General features: G+C 37.6%; 1 protein-coding gene across 1 annotated transcript; it reads right to left on the bottom strand.

Moving 5' to 3' along the window:
• Positions 1-9,513: 9,513 nt before the first annotated feature.
• On the bottom strand, positions 9,514-12,616 carry LOC112184209. The gene is made up of 3 exons (XM_024322478.1): positions 12,535-12,616; positions 9,947-10,531; positions 9,514-9,857 (listed from the first exon to the last, which is right to left on the bottom strand). Exons 1-3 carry the CDS (start codon positions 12,614-12,616, stop codon positions 9,514-9,516), a joined length of 1,011 nt encoding a protein of 336 aa, XP_024178246.1.

Raw genomic sequence — 12,616 nt, forward strand, 5'->3', positions numbered from 1 at the left:
CGAGGAACGAACACAATGACACGATGACAAAGTCTGAGAAAGCAATATGGGCACAGGAAGTCGGGTCGGACCTCGTCATCTATGCTCAGCAATACCGGAGCTGTGGTCATGGTGCTACTAAGTGTACTGGAGTTTGGCGGCGGCGATTTCGACCGATTCGATCAAACTTGAAATCAAAATCAAACTCATTCCCAAAATCCCTTACTTCTGATTGCCAATCTTTGAATCCGGACGACTCTTCCGGCTTTGAGCTTATCCAGAAATCGGAATTCGGTCACCAAATCCGAGGTTCCAACCACCATCGCATTCCGAAACGCGTTCATCACACTCCAAATTGGCGAGCTCGAGCCTCTCGGCGTCTAAAGCTTCCAGATCGAGGTGGAGCATGTAGTAATTTCTCTGGTGGAATGCCACCTGAAGTTGCCGCTTCAGCTGAGGGCCGTCACCTTTAGAACCGGTAATCAGGTAAGCGAATCTCAGGAGTCTCGGGAGCCGTAGGCCACAGTTCTTGTCGTCGCTGTCGTCAAAATACTAGTCGAGACTAAGGAATCCGTGGCGGAAGAGTACTTGGCGTGGGTTATGGTTAGGGTGAGGAGAGCGAGGAGGAGGAGGGCGCATATTGCAGTCAGAATGACTAGCCATTAAGGCTGATTGTGGCCGGTTGTGGCCGGTTGTTTCACGAGTTCGATACCAAAAGGATGAGCAGACTCATCGGAGATAATATCCAATCATTGGGTTCAGGATGATTCTGGGGATATGGTGGTGTAGTCGGAGGAGGAATAGTCGTCTAGGTTTTGGGTGGTGGCTATGATGGAGGAGGTGGGGCTGAGAGGTTGAGGATTTGTCGTCGTTTTCTTCGTGTAGTCAAGAAGGAGGAGAGTCTGCATTTGGAATTTTTTTTTTTTTCGGTCAACGACAAGTCTGAGAAGAATTTCAGATTTTTCTTTTTTATTTTATTTTATTTTATTTTATTTTTTAATAATAAGTTGGAGTCAAATGACTATTTTATCCCTCAAACTCCAGTCACATGAAAGTCACGTGCTCATAATTAACGGAGCCGTAACGAAATTTTGACGCAGGTATGACGTTGATAAGAAAACTCAAGTCCAGGTATCACCTTGATCACTTTGAAAGTTCAGGTATCATTTCAAAAGTCCTCGAAGAGTTCAGACACTGTTGAAGTAAAAAACCCTATTATTCTGTACCTCATCCCTTGGGCTTTCAGGCCACGCACATGGATTCAACGTCTGGTTTAATTGCTATATAACTTTTCAACTGGAAAGAAGAGGCAGATAATGTGAGACAAGGAAGAAAGAGAGAGATAGAATAAGGAAAGAGGGAAGAGCGAGGAGGTCATCGAGATGTTGGGAGGGTATTGGAGATGAATGATGATACATTGTTCCCAGTTTTCTTTGCTTTTTAAGAAATTCTTCTATTTATTATTATTTGGACTTTTACCTTTTGTTTTCTAATTGTAAAAAACGAAGGTAAACTATGACAAAAGTACTGAATGTAGGATTGTAGGGTGTGAAAAGAAATCACTAGCCGAACCCTATCAAAATTCATATAATGTTTTTCAATGGGACACTAATTACCAATAATGATTTACCTACCGTCATTAGGCGTCAGTGATACCAGGGAAAAACTATAGTGGAAAAGACAGGAAAACAGGATCCCAGCAGAAACAAAGATGCAACTGAGAATAAAGACTTGTAGCCTTCTAGGGCTTCAGAGAGAGAGAGAGAGAGAAGAAAAAAAGAAAAGAAAAAAGAGTTGTAGGGCAAGAAAGTGAAGAAACCCAAGAGAAACTTAGTACTCCGAATTTCTGAATAAATTGGATACAATATATGTACAACATCCCTAAACCTAACCCTATTTACTTTGGCACATTAAATCCTAGGCCTCTAAGGGAATAAACTAGTCAAGTTCTAAATTAAGAGTGTGCACCAGCATCCTTTGACAGATTTGACCTTAGTCCTTCATCAACCTTTCAAATCCACAGATTCAAGGTTTCTGTTAAGGATTCCCATTGCAGCCATTGTATCTGCAGAATAATGGGTTTTCATTGTATGAAAACTGCTTGCACCTCAACTTACTCAACCTATGTATGTATATACCATTATAATTGTGTCAGATTATCTAACCTTATTGTCCAAAGTTTACATTTCAATTACTTGACAAAAAAAAAAAGTTTACATTTCAATTACTTGACAAAAAAAAAAAGTTTACATTTCAATCACTATATGAACAATAAATTAAGATATGGCTGCAGATATATACAGTCTTTATATCATAGATATACAAAATTATTAAAGCACAATTCCAACATCATTTCCTCTAAAATATGAAGATTCATATAGATGTATCTACCAAAGCTTTAACGCGTAATTTTGAAACTTGTAGAGAAGTGTAATTATGAAACATTCTTTCCATATGTTGAGATTGATTCATCAAATCCAATCATACTATCTATATTTGAACAGAGTTATAAAGTTTTCGTTCATGATTCACTAAAGCACAACATTTTTTTATCTCTAACTTTTTCCCAACTGTGAAACACTTTAACGGTGATTACAGTCTATCCATAATTACTGAAGAGATAACAAGTAGACAGCCATATTTTATTTTAAGCTTAATGCCCCCCTTTAACCAATCAAGAGCAGACACATGTACAACAAAAAAAAGTAAATTAAATAGAAAGGCTGAAGTTTTTGATTGTCACAAATTATAATAATTAAGGAAGTTATTCTATTGAGACTTTCAAATTTTCTCATTTGATCTCTCTTCTTTTTTTATTTATCATTTTCAATCAAGCAGAGCTCTCTCTCTTTCTCTCTCTCTCGTGCTATCAAGACCACGCTCGGCAATTTCAGGATACAAATTCCGGAGTCCGGCGAAGCCTCCAATGAATTTTTAATTATTTGGAGGTCAAACATGTCCTTTTATCTATAAATGAATAAATGGGCACACAAATCTTTTAGTTGAGTAAGAGGAATATTTGTCGCCTAAAAGGCATTTGGTCAAGAGCCCTAAAAGGCTAACGAGGGATAGTACAGGTTCCACCCTACTCCAATTGATTGGCCAAAGATCATTCTAGAAGACCTTGCCTTGGTGTAAAGGGACATTCCCGCCCTTGTACAATTTTGATCTTCGGTGAAAGGATCTTGTATACTAGCTACTGCCTACAAAAACCTTACATAGTGCAACAAGCCTTAAATGAGCCAATTTTGTCAGTTTTTTTTTCCTGTTGTATTAAAGAGATCGACATGAGAAAGTTGAGTTGTCGTAAATATTGCAAAAATTCTTCTATGTACCAGTAGTGCAAGTGACTCAACATCTATTAGTTGATCTCATTCATTGATATTTATAGTCAAAAGAATCTAACTTTTATTTTTAGGTTAACACCCTAACTAGTGAAAGGAAATTAATCTTTGACAAACTTTTATAGAAAATTGCTTGTACGTGTTATACTACTTGAGGGTGACTAATACACTAATACTACTACTATATATCATGATTATACATCTAGTCTCAAAACGACCTTTTGTGGATCACTTACCAAGGTTTATGTCGTTTTGTCAAGTTTAGGCTTTTTGGTGTACACCTTGAGTACGAGCATGAGATGTGTTTGAAGTGCAATGTTGAATTTATTCTAAATTATTCTTCCTTAAATTTTTTTTTAAATGAATAAATAATTTTTTTTTTTTTAAAAGTAACGCTAAAATAGAGGACGGCGTCATTTCATGCGGGGCTTTAGTTTTAAAAACTAGCGGTAGGTGTGGTTTTGCAACTACTGGGAAAATGGCTCTTAATCATCTACGTTCTCTGTTTGCCGATTCTGGCAATGGCGTTGGGAGTGAATCAACAAAAATGGCCAATTTCAACTTCAACTTCATAGACATAGACATTGAAATTGAAATTGGTTTTTTTTATGTTGTTTCACTTACAACTCCGTCGTTGCTCGTCAAGCTTTGAAAAACGTGGACACTCTTCGCTAGCTCTGAGACAACCCCTATTCTGCCTTCTCTTCCCAACTCAACGCTTTGACTCCTACTGCTTGCTTTCCTGAGGTACTTTCTTCCTCCTCCTCAAGATTTACTATTTCCAAAATTGGGTTTTTTCATAAAGATGGGTTTTTTTGATCTCTCTGATTGATTCGTAGTATCTGATGTATTTGCTTCATGGACGGCTCGATGAGTGAGATTTGCTGAGTGTCAGTACTCAGTTCTTGGTTATTAGTTTTTGTTTCTTATAGTACCCAATACAATCATTGGAAATTTGGAATTGTAGTACCCAATTCAGTGTTTTGCATGGTAATTTTGACCTTGGAACTTGATAGTTTGGTTGTGTTGTATGTGATGTTAAATCATTGACTTCAGTTGTTAAGGAAGATAAATGGGGTTGAAATTTAGATGTGGAAGTTAATTTCAGTTAGCTTATCATCTTATAATTACTATGTCTGTTTGCGACTTTCGACTTTGTTTTGCAACTCTTATCTGTTTATTGTCTATTTATAGTTAGTATAGATGAGGATAGGGTTTAGTATCGATAAGTTTTTATCAAATGATTTGAGAAAGAAAGAAAATTATATACATAAGTCTTAATGGGTTTTAATAGTTTTGAAAAAAATGTTTAGTAAAAAAAAAAAAAATTACGTTCACGGGTCTTAACAAGTTCCAACAGATAACCGGCAAACCCACCGGATTTAGCCCGTTAAAACCCGTTAAGCTAACGGGTTCTTAACTTGTTGACCCATTAAGAACCTAGTCCGTTAAAAACCCACACGGTACCTACACGATACTCGCACGCTGCTAGGTCTAAGATGAACGTACCATAGTTAAACCCTATTAATTATGCAATTACTAGTGGAAGCTAATCACTAACAAGAACACAATCAATGCATTAAGCACATAAAAAAGTTTGATCAATTCAAGCAAAGATAACAATTAAGTTAGAACGCTAATCTTATCATGAAAACTCATTGTTGATTTGCCTAAGGAATTATAGGTTTTCCACTTCAATTATTAAGACCTAAAACGCTAGCATATCTTAATATGGATTCAATTACGTGCTCATCAATCAAAGTATGCATCCTAAGATCAATTAACACATAAACGATGGGTTATTCGCACAAAACCAATAATCATGCATAACATCATTGAAATCGCAACTTTCACTTTGAAAACCTAAAACATGCTTCATAGTATTCGAAAACTAAACATCTAAAATCAACACTTCAATCTCACATGAAATCGCAAATTCCAGTTCAAGAAAACAAAAACAAAAACTGAAATTGCTTTATACAAGAAACAAAATCGAAATAAAAAATAGGTGTTCATGGTTATACTTTTGAAATCTTCAAGAACACAAGAAGCTTTAAAGGTGGTGGAATGGATGTGGACCACGGCAAGGATGCTTGAATGGAGAGGATGATGCTTCACGGTCTTGGACTTGGAAGAATGGAAGATTGCAGAAATGTAGAGAGAAGAAGGGGACGAATTTGTGACTTTGATTCTGAATTTGTGTTGGTGAAAAACGTCTCACAATACTCCCTATATAAAGTGCATGGCATAGCATAGAGTCTTGATTAATTTCTACTTCATTAACATCACTCAACGTCTCAATGAATCAAAATATTGCATGAGAAGTAAAGAACAATCTTGATTCTTCATTGTAATTTTCTTTGCAGACATTATCATGCACTTTCTCTCAATTTGATCTTCATTCAACTCTTATGCAATCAGGAAACCTAAATTAATATTTATTCTTTTTTATTTTCTTTTCCATAATTCACACGGAGTAGATATTCTTCCAAACTCTCCATTTTTATGCCTTTGCCAAAATATTTTCTTCCTTTCCTTTAATTCTCACAGCAACAACAATAGATATGGGATTAGGATTCCTCCAAGACGTCAAGACTATTCTAGAAACTCACATGCAAGTCACATGCTTCAATGTTTGGGCCAGGCTTCTTTACTTGGATGTTTCAAAGCTCATTCTTAAATTTGTGACACCACTTTGCTTCTTCTAGAACATTACTGCACAATCTTGAGTCATCTTGAAGCTACAGCATCTCCTAGCCTTCCCAAGTATCCTATTATCATCAAGACTCCTAATGCCAACAACTTTCCTAGTCCAATTAGAACTCTTCATTTTTGAGATGTTCTAGAACCTTCCTAAGCTCTCCTTGTGTAACAAGGACTCCTAGTCATGTTAGGTTTCTTTTTTTTGGTAGGAATGATTCCTTGTCTAACTAAAATTCTGTCATTTCTCATTTTTGTCATCATTTCCATGATCTCACTCCTAGTTGACTCAAGATTCCTACTTCAACTAGGATTCCTTCTCCTAGTAGGATTGAGAAAACTTCATTCCTCCATTTCTTGTTATTTCTACGCTTACACCATTTACTCCTTCCCTTCCATTTATGGACTCAAAAGTACCTAAAGACGAAAACTAAGTTAGAAATTATCATTTTAAGGAAATAACTAAGTAAAATGTAGACCGAATAATGTTAATATCATAGCAAATATTATTCCTATCAGGTGACACCCCTAATAATGCTGCATATGATATATGGTCTATTGGCTGTATCTTTGGTGAGGTCTTGCTGGTACAAACATGTTTATGTTGTTCCAAATTAATTTCATTCAATGCATATTTTTCTCTGTTGGTTTCTATTTGATTATAATTATAATGGTTTGTTAGAGCTTTGAAAGTTTGCTGCTTGTGATTAGGTGTTGCTAATACATTTTTGGTGTTGTCTAGTGTGAATAACTTGGTAAAGTTTCTTTGTCACGCCCTTGATTTTATACACAATAGAAATCGATATATAACCCCATAATTATATTTGCGTGAAACGTTCAGCCATCAATACAAATACTTAGAAACTTATTCCCTTTTAACCCAAGTACATACACTACTAGAATTATGCTCATAGACATCACGACAATTAAATCGGTGAGGAATACACGCGATGTAAAACAATGTCATTAACATCGATTCCTCAAATTCCGATTTGTATGCATATAACTGACATCGCTTTTTAAAATAGCCGGTGACAAAATTTTCATTTGAATTTTCAGAAAAGCACTGCGCGGTTAAGTTAAAAAAATTTAAACAAACGCGGGGCATGAAAAGCTCATTCCCACACTTAGCCATATTTGGACTAATCGACCAAAGCTTGCCCTAACATTATTCGACCAAACCTCCCTTTCCTCCTCTTCATGCTCCGCCTCCGACCAAAACCCCCCTCATCTTCATTCACCTGCTCCAACCAAAACCCAACCCTCCTTTTCCATCTCAGACCAGCTCCTATGCTCTAAGAAACCTGAGCTCCCTCTCCACTTTTCTCCTCGTCTGACCGAGATCAATTAGTTTCTCATCTCATCTAGGATAGCTTCTCATCTTAACTTCTCTCTCCAGATCGGTGTATGAATTTCTCTGCCTCTAATCCCATCCTCCTCCGACGACTGTAACTTGAGATTTTGAAGGAGGCAGAATTGATTCAACCCCGACTGCGGTTTCTCTGACGACCGAGGTTCTCCGACAACGACCAAACCTATGCGCCGTCTGAGGTCTTCGCTTCTTAACACTCTATGTCCTCTCTTATCTCACTCACAAAAACCCTATGAACTCCAAAACCCAAAGGTACTTCCTTTCTTCTCTAACTTGCTATACTCTCTGTATTTTCCGTCCCCTAATTCTGATTCTGCGTTCATTTTGTTTGTATTGTTTTCGTTTATGCTTAGCATAATTCGGAGGATTAATGGATAGCGGTGTTTGATCAGTGATCCTAGTGCGATAGATTCAGTTTCTAATCTATTTTACTATTCTCCTATTCTAAAAATCATCTTTTGCTTGGTGGGTAGTGCAATTTTGAACCAAGTTTTGTACTTTAGACCTGTATCGTTGTTTTTTAATAAACTCTTTGGACATTCAGTTTATTCAATGGGATTGCGAATCTGCTACAGCTGGGCTCCGAGACCCTTGCTATCACTTTAAAAGCATCTTTATCTTGTCGTGTTCCTGGGATTCTGTTATGACTGTCTTTCTTTGTGTATATCTGGTTTAAAAGTTGTGTAATTTTAGGTTTGTTGGAATACTGTCTTTTATATAACATCCACCGACTCACATGTGGTTATATAGGTCCATCCCTTGCTTAGTTGTGATGTTGGTTTACGTTTTCAGCTTTCAAAGTTTTCAGATGCAAGATATCTGATATTAGAACTGAGCTTCAACTAGTTGCCTTTACAATTCAGAAATGGGGTTCAAAGATGCAAAATTTTAGTTGGCAGCTGGTTTGAAATAGATTTTAAAAGAACCTACCAAGTAGTGTAAATTAATAGCTCAAATGACAACATATATGTTTGTTGTAATTGTAATCACTGACACAGTTCCAAATCAGCTTTGCTTACAAGAGGTGAAGCAGTAGTGCAGCAATGTAAGGAGTATCATCAGGCATCAGATACGGTGTCAAATACCAAGGTCAATACCCAAAACCCTTGCTTGTGGCAGAATTTGAGAAATTGAATCTTGGTGTGTTCTCTCTTGCTTTCTTCTAATCTTTGTACCAATTGAATTTGTGAACTATGCAATTTTGGTTTTAATTGCTTTATTCTAGTCTTTGTATGGTCACCTTGTCTTGGCTAAAATGTTCTTGCTTATAAATTGGTAGGATAAGCATGTAAATCAGTTTTGAGTTTTGAGTTTGAACTGTTGATTTTGTTTTGCCTTTGAGATTGGGTGGTGTGGAGTTGACTAGAGAGGAAGAGAGTTTGGAGTTAGTTGGTCCAAAAGTTCAGAACTGGGTCTTGTTATGTTTTGGCAGCATTTATTATTATTAGGTTGATAGTGTGGGCTTTGTAGCTATGGTTTGGTTCTATATGCCCCTCTGGTTGGGTGTTTTGAGTTTAGATTAGAAAATGAGTGAATATGCCAAGGCAGTAGCAACTGCACTAATGGAATGGTGCAAATTGTGTAAAACAATATTGAATATTTCCGTGCAAATTGGGTAGCTTCTAGTGCTTCCTTTGCAAAAACAAAAACAAATGGTTCTTTCCTTCTAGGGCAAAGGAAAATTTTTGGTCCTTTACTTCTCCTCTGTTCATTTTTCTCTTCTTAGCTGCTTTTTCCTTGGGGGAAGATGCCTATGACAGGTCTTCACATTGTGACCCAGTATGCCATAGTTGCCACACCTCTAATTCTTTTGAACCCTGCCAAGCTTTGGACCCTCAGACTCCTTTTCAGATGCATCTTTAATCCTTTTGGTTCTTGGCCTACCAGGATGCATATTGTACTAAGGTGGGAGGATTTGGGGTTCACCACTAGTTATCCATAAGTCCATTCCATTCACTAGCTTTACTGTATTAGAGTAAACAGCCATGTAGGTCTTGGTGAGGTAGTAAGGATCCACATAGTCTTCTGGTGTTTGTCTCATGAAGTTGATAGCAGCTATGGCATGCTTGCATCGTATGCCTGTGAGGTCTCATCTCCTACATGCACATGTCCTCCTAGTCAAGTCAACCACATGCTTGGATCCTCCAAACTTTCTACCTCAATCTGGGGGCTGCTAGAGCCATATGGTATGCAATCAGTTGCAGATTTAATCTTGTTCTTCTTTAGGAGTTCTCTAGGCTTGGGACAGATAGGTTCCACAACTTTGCTAATCTTGTCTCTTCTCATTGCAATCATCTTCATCATCTTGACCATAATACCTTCAAAGCATGAAATCACAGGCTTGCTTCTAGCAGGTAAAATAAAAGCATTGAAACTTTCACATAAATTATTAAGAAGAACATCACATTTCAGGGTGGTGCCAAAGTGAGCTTTAGACCAATGCTTTTGGGGCCTCAAAGGATCTACAAAATGAAATTCAACCCAAATTAACCTTAGGATGCCATCTTCATAACACAAGTACTAATACAGTAGGGTTAGAGTATTGAAATACCTGTTAACCAGTCATAAGCTTTGGGGTCCATTTGCTTCATCAAAACCAGCTCCTTGGTGTAGTAGGCCATGGTTGTTGCTTTGGCAATTGCCCAGACCTGATCCTTGAAAACTTTCCCAGGAAACAGCTTATTGAAATTAGTCGACAAGTGTCTAACACAAAACCTATGTTCTGCAAGAGGCACCACAACTTCACATGCAGGAAGCAGTCCTTTCTGTTTGTCTGATATGAAAGTCCAACCACTGCCATCTCTTGTAATCTCCAAATCTTTCACCAACAACCTCAAAAACCAATCCCATGAATCCTTACTCTCCTGACTCTCCATGCAACACATTCTGATGACATTCGAGTCATTGTTCAGCTTAGACATGGCATCTTCCTCACTGCCAATAGAGTACCAGTAATCAATCCTTGTTCCCACATACTCAGACTTGATCCCTCTCACCATGCCATCCACCTCAGTCAATGACATTTTATCCTTGTCCACATTATCATAGTAGCTGACAGTTGCACCAATGTACTTGCTATCCTCATGCTCTATGTAGCCACCATGGTATACCTTGATTGTAAAATAGTCAGGGTGTACTGCAACACAAGAATACAAAATTAGTGAGCACAATATCCTAGCCAAACTAAGTAACACATGACAAAAAATCTAAGGCTGCTGACAGAAGGGTTCCAACATAATACAACAATAAGGCCTAAACAATAAATAGGATAGCTGAAAAAGGCAGCTTAAACAAATGGTTAAGTACCCTTATCCACCAACCCATTTCACAACGGTTCCAACGACTAAAACAGTAAGACCCTAAACAAAAGTGAATTCTCCAGTAGGACCACAAAGTACACTGCCTCAGTACCACTTGTAATCACTGGCATTTTGTTAAATCCCCTATTTGAGCTACCCAACAACAAGCACGTGCACCATTCATTATTCAATATCAACTAGAAACAGACAAACCCTTTGAATTTAAAAATTAAAAACATAACCCTAAATCTCGAAACCCCCAATCTGAAGCTTCTAAACCCTATCTCTGATAACCCACAACTATAACCCTAAATTGGAAGCTTCTAAACCCTAAATCCATAATACTTGTAAAACCCACATAGATAAATTCATTGAAATTGAAAACCCTAACTCACCGTAATTGGGGATTTCGTCGCCTCCAGCTTCGATTCGAGGTACCCATTCATCCAGTGGCGGATCTAGAAATTTTTTTCAGGTAAGGCAAGACAATGGCAGGTTGAAGGAAAAGGGGAAAGGAGGAAAATTAGAGGGAAGTTATAGATTTCGGAGGCAATTGTGAAGATTTTGGAGAGATTTTGGAGGCAATTGTGAAAAGTTTACCCTAATTTTGCCCTATTTCTGCTATTTTCTTCAACAATTCACTTGATTTTGCCCTATTTCTGTCAATTTCACATACTTTGTTTATACCAAACTTGAATAGACTCAAAAATCCAGTCTAGGCAAGTGCCTAAGCTGACCTCTATGTAGATCCGCCGGTGCATTCATCTATCGAGGCCCCGGCCATGTTCCAAACACGTCGTGTCTATAATCCAGTAATCTCTTTATCTGGGTTTCGAATTTTGTATGGAGAGGATCATGATGAAAAGAGATGAGAGAGAGAGAGAGAGAGAGAGAGAGCCTGAGTTTAGTGATTCATTACGGGTCTTGACTCGTGTAATGGATCCATAATTGAGTCAAAACGATCACAAGGGGTTTTTTGGACATTTCGGCCAAATTAAGGGGACAAAGTAGAAACGTGGGCCATGCTGTCTAGTCTAGCTCAGCTAATGACGTCACATTTCCAGCCATTTTTGAATTTTAGAGGCTTCTGATGGAAAATAGAAGTGAGAGGGCCATCATGATTATAAAAAAAAGGTAAGGGACCAAACTGATGTTTTCCCCATAGTTTGAGGGGGTAGACTGAATTTAGTCCAAGAGATTAACATTGCCAAAAGGATGAAGATAGAGAAGAGTAGAAATAGAAGTAGAGACAAAAAGAAGATGAAGATAGAGCAGCAACAATTCCAGAATTTTGTTTGTCAGTAATAAGCAAGAAAAAGACAAAGCAGTAATTAGTTTGTAGGACAAGAAAAGAATTTCTTCAAAAGACAAGGGCATAATTGTCTCTTCATGATAAAAATCGTAGTTACTGGTAAATACTGAAAGTGTACTGACCGGTAATTAGCCCAAAACTAATGCCTTCTTTTGTAATAAAAAAACACTTTTTTTTTTGAAAGGGTTGATGTCATAAAATCAATAGCCGTAGAAATGGCTAGAGTCTTACAAACCGCTTACACAAGAATCTAGAAAAACTCAGTAAATCCTATCTAAGTATATGCAAAAAACTCATTATGGTATAAAGGGATGCTCATATTTAAGTAAACCTAGTCTGACAAAAGAAAACCATCGCTCCCTAAGGCAAAAACATTCATCTAGCCCTCACTTGCCAACACGCAATTGTGGTACAAATACGAAGCTAGACACATCTTAGAAAGCTCCTATAGAAGCTACTCCTGCTATATCAGGCACATCACCTACTACAAAAAAAATTAGAAAAGGGCTAGCTCCATTCCCCGAAAACTCGAGCTTGATGCATCATCAAAATTGTCCAGCTTGGCCTTCTTCTTCTTGTCAACTGCCCCCTCAAGTTGCACTACCTTCAT

The sequence above is a fragment of the Rosa chinensis genome, chromosome 2 (assembly GCF_002994745.2).
Source record: "Rosa chinensis cultivar Old Blush chromosome 2, RchiOBHm-V2, whole genome shotgun sequence".
NCBI classification, from domain to species: domain Eukaryota; kingdom Viridiplantae; phylum Streptophyta; class Magnoliopsida; order Rosales; family Rosaceae; genus Rosa; species Rosa chinensis.

Bases quoted from the DNA above. Each gene is read 5' to 3' on its own strand.
- LOC112184209 (XM_024322478.1), bottom strand. From the start codon at position 12,616: ATGAAGGTAGTGCAACTTGAGGGGGCAGTTGACAAGAAGAAGAAGGCC. The intron at 10,532-12,534 runs GTTTTCGGGGAA...CTTGTGTTGCAG, and splicing joins TGATGATGCATCAAGCTCGA to TACACCCTGACTATTTTACA. The intron at 9,858-9,946 runs GTATTTCAATAC...TTCATTTTGTAG, and splicing joins AGCTTATGACTGGTTAACAG to ATCCTTTGAGGCCCCAAAAG.